This window comes from Diadema antillarum, unplaced genomic scaffold (assembly GCF_040938485.1).
Source record: "Diadema antillarum isolate AM-2024a unplaced genomic scaffold, OU_Dant_1.0 seq00000825_RagTag, whole genome shotgun sequence".
Taxonomy (NCBI): Eukaryota; Metazoa; Echinodermata; class Echinoidea; order Diadematoida; family Diadematidae; genus Diadema; species Diadema antillarum.
This window is the reverse complement of record NW_027271702.1, coordinates 335,395-350,270: the sequence shown is the minus strand read 5'-3', so window position 1 is coordinate 350,270 and position 14,876 is coordinate 335,395. Positions and strand designations below refer to the sequence as shown.

Below are 14,876 nucleotides of genomic sequence, written 5' to 3'. Positions count from 1 at the left end.
TTTGCTGTTTTTTACATCATTATCCAACGATGCTTTCATTCATTTTCTTAGGACTCCTCTTCACTGGGCAGCAGTCAAAGGTCACCTGAACTGTGTGAAGGTACTGCTGGATTTAGGTGTGTGCTTCAATCCCGTGGACCTCGACGGGGGCACCCCACTCCAGTACAGCGTGCAGGCGGGCAAGGACAATGTCATGAAATTCCTCCAGGAAATGGAGAGGAAGCTGGAGCAGGGCAACCACAAAGGAGACGAGGGGGAGAATAGGGGTGGCAGAGTGGCGGATGCGGGGGATGAGAGGACGTTGGAATCGAGCAGGGAAGGGACGAAGGACGGCACCAAGAAGAAGCGGTTTGGTTTCTTCACCAGCTGGCTGGACAAGAGGAGGAATGCCAAACTGAGGAGTGGGAGCTGGGAAAAGAAGCAGAATTCGGTGCAGGAGGATCTAGGTGTACAGGGTGTGTCACAGGAGGAGCACACTCTGGATAAATCAAACAGTGAGGACCAGGCTGCCGAAGGAGCAGTTGGGTTTGATGCCATGTCAGGTGATTTGCCTGAGACGGAAGATGGCGTGGCAAACGTTGGAACTCCGAAGGATGGGATGAACTCTGGCATCCCTGTGAACAATAAGACCGGTACGCAGGTGCACAGACGCACCGACCACGACACGCAGCTTGCTGGCACGGATGAGCAAATGCTGCAAAGGAATGTTGGTGGGAACCTACACCATGCTCTGTCCGAGCCGTACATCAGTGACCTCTGTCCTTCCTCCCCCATGAAGTCTGGAGGCTTCTTGGATAGTCTCTCTCTCAGTCCCAGTATGGACCAGGCCCCCATCACCTACACCTCCACAGTGCTGCACAATCACAAACAAGACAGTCTAAATACTGAGTCTGGTGCAAAGACTGGAGCAGCACGGCCCGGAGAGACTGGCTCCGCCCTTCTCGTCAAACCATTCTACCGGGACCTACCAAATGCAGAGGTACTGCAGAGACAGGCCAAAGAGATTCTAGAAGCACAAAATAGGGTTGGAGGTAAGGGCTCCATTCTTTTATCATGGTTAGACAGTCAAAATATGCTTCTGCTTTCTTTCTCTTGATCTCTAGAAGAAGAAACATACAATTGACAGCCGACATTGCTGCATACAGTATTATTGCTTTTTTTCATCCTTTTTTTTTAAATGTACATTCTGAGAATAATCAAACTGAATCGAACTAGTGACACACATCAAGCTTTAATAAGCATGCTTCCATTTGCAAGTTGTGCATTTGTGGTAGGTTGACCGGAAAAGCCACCTAGTGTATGCTTATACGTAACATGATGAAACTAATTTGTTGTCATCTCATTGCAGCCACATCCAATCTACAGCAGCTGAAAGCCGGAGGGTCAGGCGGCCGGACTCTGTCCAGCTTGGATGGTCACTCAGCTGTGGCCCTCCGGCCAAACAGCCCCAAGCTTGCTCCAATCATCACCAAACCGAGGATACCAGGTGTGAATAATATTGAAACAGATTAATGGACATATGGTAGGATAGGTTTGTGTTGGATAGATTAAATGATGTGGATGAATTAATTAATAAACAGCTTTCCAGATGGATGGATAGAAGATTGCTTCGATATCAAACCGAGGGACAATTAGCCTTTAGAATCAGAACTGGTGGATAGGCCTACTGTTAGGAAAAAAAAAAGCTGGAACATGAAAATGCTGTAATGATAACAGTGAATGTTAAGAGATAAATTTGTACAGTTTTAACAGGAATTGTGCCATAATCTGATTTTTGAAAAAATGTGCCGGTTCAAAATAAATCACACTGTCAACAGGTAAGTGTTAAGAATCAGAAGGCATGATAATGCTTACTACCTCTTCCTCTGAGACAGGAAATAGCTGCTTTGATTGAAATATGTTTGCTCATTGCAGCAATGAATACAGCCATTGCATGTAAATGTGTGGATATAATTTCAGTGTTTTCTTGATTTGGTATTCAGAGTCCTTTGCAGGGGGTTCGGCAACAGTGGCTGCCGGTAGCAACAAGCAGAGGTCGTCTTCACTTACAGTGGAAACATGGGAGTAAGTTGAGCAGTCCTGAGATTTCATCCATAGAGACTGCAACTCTCCAGGCAGGATAATCTTCACTTTAACCCACTGAGGACAGGCTGATTTCGCTATAACACGTATTTCCCATAGACACTTGCCCAAGTATACTCGGGACTGGTCTTCAGTGGGTTAAGTCATTATGCTTGGGGTTGGAGTCCCTGGATTCACAGCTCCTATAACAGTTTATTTGTACTCATCATGCTGTATAATTATGACAGGGCCGGCGGAGCGTTTTCAAAAGTGTGGGGCCCACTTCCGGGTTTCATGATCTAACAACTTCAGCTGAAAAGGTCTTAAGTGGAAAACATAACCTTACCGTGCTCACACTTCAAGATCTCTATCTATTTCTATTTAGTGCCACCTACGTACTTCCGGGTTAAAAAAAGTGTGGGGGCCCAAAGTGATGACACCTTATGTATTCCTTTGTATGATGCACAAAAAGTGTGGGGGCCCAAGCCCCCACGGCCCCCACGACTCCGCCGGCCATGTTTAAAACCCAACAAGTGATAACCTTTCTTTTGATACTCATAGAACAAAATATATAGATAGTTGTAGTGGTTCTTTCTTACATAGTATTCATACAGCTTGCCATTTGTTTGTAGTTTGAATACCATGTATGTGTGCAACGTACATGCAAAAATTGTATTCGTGAGATTGCAACTGCTGATCTACATTTTAACAAACTTGCCAGGAAAAGGAACCCTTAGGATTTGAAACTGTCATCTACTGCTTTCTGGGCAGCAACACTACCACCAGGCTATCCCTGGTTGATGGCAGTGACCCCTCTGAATTAGCCTTGTTAGGATTTGACTATTTAACATAATAATGTCAGAATTTTGGAGCCTGGGCATTTGTTCCAATTTCATTGTGTCACCACCAGCAACCGGGGATAGTCTGGTGGTAGAGTTGCTACCGGAGAGTAGATGACAGGTTTGAATCCTACTGGTACCTTTTTCCAACATGTTTGTTATAATGTGGATCAGCAATTGTGATCTTACAAATACATTTGTACAGAGTGTGACAATGGATTTAAAAAAAAAAAATTATTGTAGCACGACCGTGGGAATGATATAACAGTGTGAGCAACAGGTTTTGCAAAAGAAAAACGTCCAGGCTTAACACAAGGTGGATATCCCTGTGTCTTTATTTCATCCATTCTAGCAATTACTGGAGAGAAATCAAAGATACCAACTTCAGGCAGCGTCCAGACGTTCTTGAACCCATTCAGCACACACTTGTTGGTAAGCAAACTCTTTACTTGGTAAGAAGGATTTGTTTGTTTTGTTTGTTTTTTGTTTTTTGTTACTTCTGCTTGATTCTGTGTCAAAGAAGGCATTTACATGACAATTTATGTATAAGTGTATATGAGATCGTACTAATAACATCACATCATTTCAGTTGCATATATTTCCTCTCATTTGTTCATTTATTCATAAAATTTTCCACAAATTACATTTTTGACGAACATCTATACATCAAACAATAGAAACGAACATTTGAAGATTCAATATGTAGAGAATGAATAGCATGTGCATGTGACCAGGTTTGATGCTGTATGAAAACAATTAAAATGTTGAAATTTCATGACATTGTAAATTTTGTCCCATCAAAAAACTTTCTGTTTGTTTTAATTATACTTTGACTCTTGTCTATAAGAGCCATTTTGAAGATGGTGAATTTTCATGTTTTTCAAGTTAAATAATTATGCACACACACATTGGTGCACTCACACATGACAAATATTATTTAAAAATTGCTCTTTCATCCGCAGTGATTTCATATCTTGGGAAGATTATGAAATAGATGAATAAAGTTGATACGCTGAGAAAGATTGATGTTGTTATTTGTCTGTGATGTGAATCCAATTATGATCACAGCAATATTAGCTTCATCATTACTGAATTTTCAGGCATATATTTCTCACATTGATTGGCTAATGTTCTATCAAATCTTTTCTTTTCTTCTGTATCATGTAGAAAAGTCAAAGAAGAAGAGGAAAAAGAAACCTCAGAAACCACCAAATGTCTTAATGGAACAAGGGCCCTTTGATATAGGCAAGTATTCATATGTTCAGGAATGGAGCCGCCTTACAGTTCGATTCATTTGACTTCAGTTTAACTCTTTTCATTTGTCAGCCATACCATTGAAAATGCAGCCTTATAGGCTCGAATTCACGAAGGTGGTACAAGTGAAACCATGGTTTAAACCATGGACAAAAACCATAGAGTGCCAAGTGTCGCACAAAATATTTTGTTACAAAATTGGTCATTTGGTTGACAAAATGACCATTTCGTTAATGAAATTATCATTTCCTGGACGAAATGTTCATTTAGTTACAAAATGTTGTCGTTTCGTTACAAAATAATGATTTCATTGACGAAATGACTGATTTCGTAACGAAATATTCCATGCTACACTTCCACTTGGCGCTCCATGGTTTTTGTTCATGGTTTAAACCATGGTTTCATTTGTACCACCTTTGTGAATTTGGGCCATAGAGTACACTATGACCATCATAATGATGAGAATATGAATGAATTTTCACATAATTTTATTATAACAGAATCAACCCGTTCTGGAAAGAAATGTGACATACTCAAAAGTAATGTTTGAAATGTATATATTTCCCTTTGTGTTTGGGATTTGAAATGCTAATGCAAGATCAATCTCTTTGTGTAACAATATTCATCTGATATTTATTTGTGTCAATGAAATTGTTCATGTATACTTTAGTTACACCAATGATCTGTAAACTCGCAGTCTCAATCTAAAGAATACATTTTGTTTTATAACTTTGTGCTTGATGTACAACAGTGCTAGATTCGACTTGTCCTTGAGCGTGAATTCAAAGCAATTACACAAGGATTTAGTCTGGAGGCTAAATGGAAGTCCCAGTGCAGGGGAAAACTGCAGGCCGTGTATATAGCTGAGAAATCATGCATACAAATTCTTATGAGTTATGCTGAATGAAGACCAACTTCTGGGCCAGCTAGCACACATACTAGTATCGCAAGATCAGTTTTGAATGTTTTACTGTAAACTGTTTTTTTTTTCATACACAGAAAACAGAGCAACTGGGGCATCAGCTAAACATCAGGAGCTAATCAGCTAGCCTTAACTTACCACTGAAAAGTGTGTAGAAAAGATGTGCATTGTAAACAATTGTAAGCTACATGGTGCAGAGCTGGACTTTGAAAAGTTGTCTCTACGAATGGCGTAGTTGTCTCTATGAATGGCGTAGTGCAGTTGTTATGGTGGTATTTTGAAATGTATAGTATGTTCACAGATACTTTGAGATGAACACATGTACAAGGGGCGGATTCAGGAATTCTGTAAGTGGGGGGGGGGAATGCAAAGCAGGTTATTTACCACTTTAGGGTTTCATCAGCTGTCAAGCAAAAAAAAAAAACAAAAAACTAAAAAAGGCTTGAGCACAATACAACAATATAATCGGCAGACAAAGATGGTTTCTTTTTTAAAAAATCATTAAAAGGGGCATGCACTCACCCCTTTCAAGTTTTTTCATTTTGTTTCTTTCATTAAAAAAAAAAAACGAAATTAAAGGGGGGGGGGGGCGCGCCCAGTGCTCCCTTTCTGGATCTGTCACTGTGTACTCACGGAGAAATAGTTTTCAGAAAATCTGGAAACTTCTGCTTCTAATCTTTCCACACTGTCCAAGTCTCTAGAGTATAACATGATTATTACACATTTTTTTCCAATTCCATGAATCCCCCACATCTTTCTTTAGATTGATTTGAAATTTCTTGTGCGCACAAAACAGACTAGAATCCTTATAGAGTCTTGATATGTTATTGCCATTCAGAAGTTGTACATGTGTGATGATTGACAAAAAAATGACACTGTTTTAAAAAGAAAATTGTCAATTATATCTGTATTTTCAAGCAGAAGTAGCTTAAACCATTTTACATTCTGGACATCCAGTTTGTTAAAATGCCTACCATTGCACCTCCAATGTTGGATTAGGAGATTCCCAACAGTTAACTTCTCCCTTTTTGTTCACAAATATGATTCTCAACAAATAATACCGTGTTACATTTTTTTTTTTTTTTTTTTTACTGGGCCTTCATCTCCCCAAACTTTTAAAAGAATACCATCATCATGTGCCATATTGCAATCCTATGTGACCATCTGGACTTTAGAAATGAATTATGCTGTAACAGCTGTGATTCAGCAATACTTCTGTTATGTAACAGTATCTTGAAGCATATGTTAAAAGGGGTATAGAGCATGGTGATTCGATAGTGTTATCTAGATTTCTAGTGCCTTTTTCAGTGTATTTGCATAGCAAGATCTTTGTGCAAGAAAACTTTGTGTCATCTATGTTTATACTTTTTTCATGTGATGTATGAAGGATTTTATATTATAACATTTTTCCAAATTGCCTTTTGATAGTCTTCTACTGCTGCAGAGAAGCTATTGAACTTATTCACCTCAAACAAAGCTATCTGCAGTGACTGAAAGCAGTGTAGTGAAATATGCTATTTTTGTGAAGTCAGATGTTATTTCAGGTGAAGGAATATACGTTTCTTTTGCTATATAACTCTGCATTTCATGAAGACAAGGTAACAGTCTGAGTGATCATATATATAAATATATATGCACACACACAGACATAAATACTTGGACTGAAGGGATTGTCCATGTAATTTTCCGTGGAAAGCCAAGGTGGACATATCTTTTGATCACCCGTATGGAACATATAGTTAGGTCATAATTTGTGATATTTCTCAGCCATTTTGTTTACAAAACAAGTCATCACATTGAGGGAACAATTAAAAATTGCCGTTCAAACTGAAATTCGTTATATAGGGATTTTCATAATTGCCAGTTTATGTAGCATATTGTTATGTATACCGTATATTTTTATGCTGCACATTTGATATTTTCTGAATTCTTGCAGAAGATGGCATGTGCAGAATGTGTGAATTATCAAGTAATGTCAAACTTATAAGCAGCAAACTCAGATTGATGTGGGTTGTCTCTCCCCCATCTTTGTATATCCAGGCATACATCTCCAACATACTTGAGGAGATCAATGTTTTGTGCCTACCATGATCAAATTCCTGTAATTGCAATCTATGCAAAAGCCAGTCGTCAAGATCAAACCTTTCGTAACTCTTCTTTTGTACCTATATTTGTGTAACAAATAAGTTTATTGAGCAAAAGTAACAATTGCTTAGGAGAAGTGTACTTGCATCCAAGCTAACCCATGGAAATTAGCAGCATGATATACTCTATTCAAGATTTTACTAGTGTGTGGTATTCATTGGCACTAGTCATTCTTGCCAATGTTTTTGAGCAATGATCAAACTTACCCTCAATTCAAGCTGATTGTCCAATCTTTGTTATGAAAAAAAAAAACAGTCACTAGATCGTTTTTAGTGTTAAACATGTTGTAACTTTACTATTGATCTACATTCATTTTTTTTCCTTCATTGAATCTATTGAACTTTGAAGAAAACAATGCAACTTTCCAACGGTGAACAAAGGGCAAAGATTGATTTGATTATGTCTAATGTTGAATAACAATGCCAAAGTATTGCAAGAATTGTTTTAATTAAGAGCAATTGTATGTTGTGAGGCTCATGTGTTGGAGTGGAGACCTACATCCTTGTAATGTATGATCAAATCAGCCAGTGAACAATTTCCTATCTATATGACATTTTAGATATCTGATTTTAAGAAGAACTGTCTGTATGATTTGATCTTAGAAAGAGGTGTGATTTCAAAAATTGGTAACCCTATGTTTTGCTTTCTGTATTTGTGTTTTAAAGGGGAAATCCAGTCCATATATAAGTTAATCTGAAAAGAAAGTGTAAAATATTATGACTTCAATGGTATGATTTTGATTGAAATCAGATGAAAAATATGGATGTTATAACATTTTGAAGTTTTGCTAATTTTTCGGGAAACAGTTCTTGAACAGTCAATATGAATATGCAAATTGCGAAGTGAGCGGTGTCATCCCCTCACAACTTGCCGTGTAGTTTGTATATAAAATTTTGAAATTTCCAGTTTTTCATTCAAATGCAATTATGCCTGAGGCTCAAATCCTCATATATCTAACTGATCACTTTTCTGAAGTTATATTCAACCAGGAATAACATCATGTTTCAGACTTCAATGACAGAAACATTGATTTTTTTTCCCCATTTTTTTGTACTCAATCAATGGAAAATTGTGAGGTTATGACATGGTTAGCTTCCTCACTTGCATATTCATATCCATTGTACAAGAACTGTTTTGCAGAAATTAGCGAAACTTCAAAATTTCATAACTTCCTTATTTTTCATCTGATTTCAGTCAATTTTTTTTTGTTGAACTCGTAAGATTTTACTTTTTTTTTATCAGACTAACTTATATTTGGACTGGATTTCCCCTTTAATGCCTCTGCCAAGAAATGTGGCTGGAGGCATAATGTTTTTGGGTTGTCTGTCCCTCCATAGTACCGCCGGTCCATCTGACCATCCGTCTGTTTTTCTGTCTTTCTGTCTGTCATAGATTTTGTGGAGAGTGGAACTTAAGAACTGTTTTGAGGTATCCAAGTGACACTTGGCATATGTATGAGTGGACAACGCTGTGCCTATCAAATTTTGAGTGTTCATTCTCAAGGGCAAAGGTCAAGGTCCAATGTTTAAACATTTCACTATTTCCTCCCTTATCTCTGTAATGTAGTTATTTCCGTGAAACTTAATATACATGCACTGCCAGATGAAGATTATCTAGGGAAAGTCTTTGGCCATGGGGTTGAAGGTCAAAACTCAAGTGGAAATGCTAAAAATTCACTTTTTTCTTCATATCTTGAAAATGGCCCATTGATCTTCATGAAACTTCATACATATGCATGTAGGCCTACTGCTTGAGAAAGATTTTCTTGGAAAGTTTGAGGTCAAAGGTCAAGGATGAATGGTCAGTTAGATGGCTAAAATTTTACTATTAGTGCTGAAATTGTACTGTTTTCCCCATACCTTGGAAATTACTCAATGCATACACTTACTCTCTAAAAAAAAAATCGAGTGAAAATATTCACTCTTAAAAGAGTGAATACAAAAAAGAGTGAATTTGGAGTGAATTTGGAGTGAATTTGGAGTGAAAATGTTCATTTTCACTCGTTTTAGAGTGACTTCAGGGATCACTCCAAAATCTTCGAGTGATCCCTGAGGTCACTCCAAAATGAGTGAAAATGTACGTTTTCACTCAAAATTCACTCCAATTTCACTCTAAATTCACTCTTTTTTGTATTCACTCATTTAAGAGTGAATATTTTCACTCGATTTTTTTAGAGAGTAATGAAACTAGGTAGGCCTATAGATGTATGCATTGTATACTGCACAATGATTCTGTTTGGAAAAATTTGGGCCATGGGGTCAAAGGTCAAGTGAAAAGGTTGAAATGTCACTTTTTTCCCATATTTTTTTATATACTTTGTAGCTCAAAGTATTGTTGTGAAAATTGGATCATTCCCGTTATTACCAGTTGTGATTATTTGAAGAAACTTGTTGGCCATTGGGTCAAAGGGCAAGGGTCAAAGATAAAGTGAAAATGTTCAAGTTCCAGAATACTTGCTTTTTGAATCAATTTAGCCGTCTAATTGAAATCTTGCTGAAGGGATGTATAAACACTCAACATATACGTTGGGTTTTGCCAGCAAACTTTCAAACATGCCATTTCAATATTTTGCCAATCATTTGAATTATAATGTATGTCGTCTCACGTTGTCAAGATGTACTAAAGACCTATTGAAAGAATAATGTGAGATGGTGGAGGCATACCAGTGGCCATTACATAGTGACATTTCTAGTTTTGTCTTTTTTTATGTACACCTTTTAGGGTTAGAACATGTCTCTTTCTGCAGCTATTTCAAGATTAGAATGTCAGTCAAATATTAAAGTGCAATATGAATTTCAATATATTTACAGTTAGCTAACTGATATTTCATATGTGTAAGCAGAAGTCACTGATACTGATCCTATGGATTTCAATTGCGTAGTTTTGCAAACCTTTGACAATGTCAGAGTGGAAACTTTTCTTTTGTGCCTGTACTCTCTCTGGTTTGAGGTGAAGTGCATTTGAAAGCATTGTCTGAAAGTTGGTATGGAATATTTCATGTCAATGTTTGCAGGGCTCAACAGTTAACTTTTTTTTTCTCTCTCTAGTGTCCTGTTTGGGCCACTAAAATCTTTATAATGTGAAATTTTAGTGATTCAAAAATTAAATGTGGTGACTCAAATTTGAAGGAAACATAGCAAGCAGTTTTGAATCTTATGTGCCAGATCAGGCCAACAACAGATAACCTTTTGAGAAGTTTGATGGCCTAACATCAATTTTTAGTGGCCCTGGAACAGTGCTAATGGTGAGCCCCGATATGGTACTTCCTTGAGCGTCTTCTTTTGCCAACACATGAACAAATAGTGTCAGTAGTCTTCTGGTTTTCAGTAAACTTATGGCCACCATAACTTAATTTGTAGAAGAATATTTGGTGTTCTTGTATCAAAATTGTTCTTGTGAAGCATTCAGGTCAACATGTATGTGTTTGCGGTTTATTTATCCCAAGTTAGCTAAGATGATTGCTCATTTGAGAGATAAATCATACCAGTACTGGAAGAAATTGCACATTAGTATCAAGTGATGAACACTTATAAATCTAAAATTTGGCAGTTGTTAGACTTGTTAAAGGAAAGATGAGTTTTTCCCCTCACATAACGAAATGATATGTGTGTATAGAAAGTTGATAAAAGTAGACAGGAATTGCAGTTTGGACAAATACTTCACTGAAATTATGTGGCATGTATTATAGAGATAGACAGATATGAAAAGGGTGTGGGAGGGTGAGAAATAGATATTGATGTAAACAACATAAACTTCATGAGTATAATATTTGTGGATCAAGACTTATAAGGCAATTTCACCAGTGGTTGACTTTGTGATTAAAAACCTCTCTGACAAAATAAGAAAAAAAAAGTATCATTTTGCATAAGAAAAATATATGTTGTATGACCCATTCATGTTTATACAGGAAATTTTTGTGGTGAATATTATTTTCAAATATCAGTCAACTCTCAAAATTTGCAAGAATCAAAATGCCATGAAATATATACTCTGCATACATGATAGATAAATATATAGATAGATAAATAGATAGATAGATAGATTATATAGAAAGATAAAATAGATAGATAGATAGATAGATAGATAGATAGATAGATTGATAGATAGATAGATAGAGAGATAGATAGATATAGAGATATAAATGAAACAAAATTGAAGTATTCTTGGATGATTGGTATACATAAGTAACTGCTGCTCACACATATCAAAGATCTTCACTCTTTAACCCTTTTTGCGCCAGGAACTTTAGACATTGTGTACATCACTATGGGGTTGTCTGTGCCAATTGGCACACAAAGCACACATGGGGTTAAAGTCATAGGAAGTAAGAACAACATCACTGTTCAAGGACAAAGGAAGGTAAATTTCCATTTGATGGTGTTTTGACTATTTCCCAATGTCTAATGATATATTGCCCTATGGAAGTATATAAATTTTCTGCATTTGTGATCTTTTGATAAATATTAGAATTCATGCCTTGGTAAAATTGACAGTTGATGTAGTCAACAATTAGATTGCTAGTATTTGCAAGTGCCAAAAATACCTGCAATATGCCATCAATTTTGAAAACAAGGAGTGTATGATATATATATTATATAATACATATATATATATATATATATATATATATATATATATATATTATGATAATGAGAAATTTCATTTCTGCATGTTTTGTCAGATTTGTTGTGGCATTATGAAATCTGCAACTATTTTTCCTATTTTCTTTTTGTATGAAATGAATAGATGATCTTATACATTTGTAAGTAAAATCATAGATTACAAGCATTTGATATTTTTGAGATTTGCAGAATTACCTTGATAGTAAGGTATGATTGTATTTCCTTCTTTTAGCAGAAAATTTACAGAAAACAAGAAGAATCTGTATGAAGTAGTCATGCTCCTGATGTGTATTTAAAGTGCAATTCTTCACCCTTAAAATGAAAATAGTTCCAACTGTAGAAGTTCTTGATCAGGTTGTTACACCAGTGGAAAATTGAAGAATATGAAGGTCACAAATTTGATGTGCCTTGAATCCAGCTGCATATATTAAAGAAAGTCATTGATTTCAGAGTCTTAATGAATTTATAATGGACTGATCTTTTAAAATGTGATATACCTATCACATGGGGGAAATAGTAATTGATTAAACTTTGATTAATTAAATTCATTTAAGTAAGAACCGTAGTACATCTTTCACATGAGGAAAAATTGTGTGATAAGTCGCTGAATCTCCCATTCAAGATAATGTACCTTATTTTCGTGAGTGCTGGCACAACTAACAAGTTTATTGGGAACAGAGATTTGGCATGTGATATTAAAATCATCAGGAAGAAAGTTTTCTTTGACTCTTGTATGTTTGCTTGGATTTTTTTTTCTTCTTCTAGCAAATGTTCATCCAAGGTCCTTGTGGACAATTTAAAGAATTTTTGCATGTTATTTTCACTGTTTGTTTCATCTCCTGTCAAATGGCTCTTCATTATGTGCCTCTAAAATGTAATGAACAAATTGTGAAGTGTAATTTCCATGATGATTATGATGACGATAATGATATAAGTGATAATGCCATACCAACGACATATATATTGCCATTTCTTTTTTTGTGAAAGACATTTAGAAATATCAATATTTCAAAGTGTTTTTTTTTTTCAAGATGATGGCCATCCCTCATTCTTCAGTTAAATGTGGTGTCCATTTAAAGTTGCTGAGAGAATTGATATTCACTGTGTAAGGTAATATGTGCAATGAGCTGCTAGCTAAAAGTGGTTTTGTTTCAATGTTTATTTCTCCTCTCTGAATGAGAGGGCTTGTTGATTTGTGAAGTCATCAAGAGGCATTAAAGTGAGGTGCATTCTTCCTTGTGCGTATCTGAAAACTGGAACATGAGGAGTCATGGAGTTGTAATGTGATAATGCAGACATATTCTATGTACATAATAGTGGCTGGCATGTCGAACAACTGAAAACCTTGATATCATTACGTGACTATACCATTTTAACATGACAAATTTTGTGATATTTTAGGCACTGTATAGAGATTATCACTTGACATCAATAAAGACTGAAAAAAAAATCATGCTTCACTTGTATTGCTCTGTGAATACTATTTTTGTAATCATTTGTGTGTGTGTGTGTGTGTGTGTGTATGTGTGTGTGTGTGTGTTATTTTTTTCTAGTCGAGAAAGTCAGCATCTATGTTTGAAATGTCGTATATTTATACATATCTTAAAGGTTTTTTGGAAAGTGAGCAGATTTTGCTTCAGCAATCTCCTGGTCCAAAAATAATCATGTTTACAAGATAAATTTGTTTCCTTTCCATTTTGATAGTTATGGCTTTAATCTGACAGTAATATTTGACCAGACATATGCAAATTAGATAGGATAATCGCCGATGTAGTTGGACTATGAGTGTTTTGATCTACCGCGCAGTATTGAACAATAAAAGCATGTTACAAGGTGTATGATTTTTGTTTGTTTTATGCAGAATATAGAATCTATGAGCCAGGAAGGAAGATAACTCTCATCCCGTTCCTGGTGTAGCCTATAGAATACCAAACATGACTAAACAAATCAAATTTGGCTAATATTGTGAGGGATTACAGGAGGACAAGTTCACCTTCATATAAATGTTGATTGAAAAAGATAAATGCAGCAATATTGGTAGAACACATTAGTGAAAGTTTGAGGAAAATCAGATAATCCATTCAAAAGTTATGAATTTTAAAAGTTTAATGCCGCCATCACTGGATGAGAAGACTGTGTGTAGAATGATATGAAGAAACTACATTTGTATAGGGAAAATTCAGCATATTTTCACTTTTCTCACTGATAAAATAGGCACTTGACTTGCTCCTTTCAGAAGGCAGGAATGATATAACCCATAACATATGTCAGTAACAAGTCAAGAGAACATGTACACTTTTTTTCAAAAAATGAATTTTTGTAGAATTCTCTTTGTATTTTCCTTGCACTGTTCTACTCATGTGACATAAAATGGAGTAGTCTTCTCACCCAGCAGTGACTGTGCAGAAAATGTAAAAGTGAATAAGTTTTGAATGAATTTCTAATTTTTCCTCAAACTGTCACTGATGTGCTCTACTCATATTGCTGCATTTATTCAATCCACTCCAAGGAACAATTTGCCAGGTTCGGGAATTATGTAGCAAAAGAAAGATAGGAACAAAAATAAAGACAAATGAAACAAAAACAATGCCAGTTGGAGAACCCGGGCATCGATCCCGGTACCTCTCGCATGCTAAGCGAGCGCTCTACCATTTGAGCTAGCTCCCCTTCTTGAATCTCCCGGTAATTTAAACGTATATATAGTATAGGTTTATTGATTCATTTTACTGGATGTTTTGTTAAATTTATTCGTAAAAAATATTCTGAACACTTAATATTACTAATTATTAAATATATAATTATTCATATTTAAAGTTTATATTTTTAAAGATAGAATTGATACCAGTATTTACTATTTCTAGGAATTTATAATGTGTTTTTATTATCTGATAATGATTGAGACTAGTTGTTTCCCACCGCCCCCCCCCCCTTTCCTTAGCATCTGCAGTGTTCTGTGTGAGAGTGAAGTATGCACGTGTTGTACGTCCGATCAGTGTCCTACACACATTGCAAGACCATGCATGCAAAGGTAGC

The 14,876-nt window shown here is 36.1% G+C and overlaps 1 protein-coding gene across 1 annotated transcript in view; it reads left to right on the top strand.

The window, feature by feature from the left end:
- The window catches only part of LOC139740019 (uncharacterized), a 56,673-nt gene extending 52,475 nt beyond the window's left edge, over nt 1-4,198 (top strand). Inside the window, exons 8-13 of the mRNA XM_071650616.1 lie at nt 52-266; nt 321-1,031; nt 1,349-1,486; nt 1,983-2,064; nt 3,253-3,332; nt 4,068-4,198. Of these exons, the coding sequence (XP_071506717.1) occupies nt 52-266; nt 321-1,031; nt 1,349-1,486; nt 1,983-2,064; nt 3,253-3,332; nt 4,068-4,198 (1,357 nt within the window). The remainder of the gene's footprint in view (nt 1-51; nt 267-320; nt 1,032-1,348; nt 1,487-1,982; nt 2,065-3,252; nt 3,333-4,067) is intronic.
- Nucleotides 4,199-14,876: the final 10,678 nt, after the last annotated feature.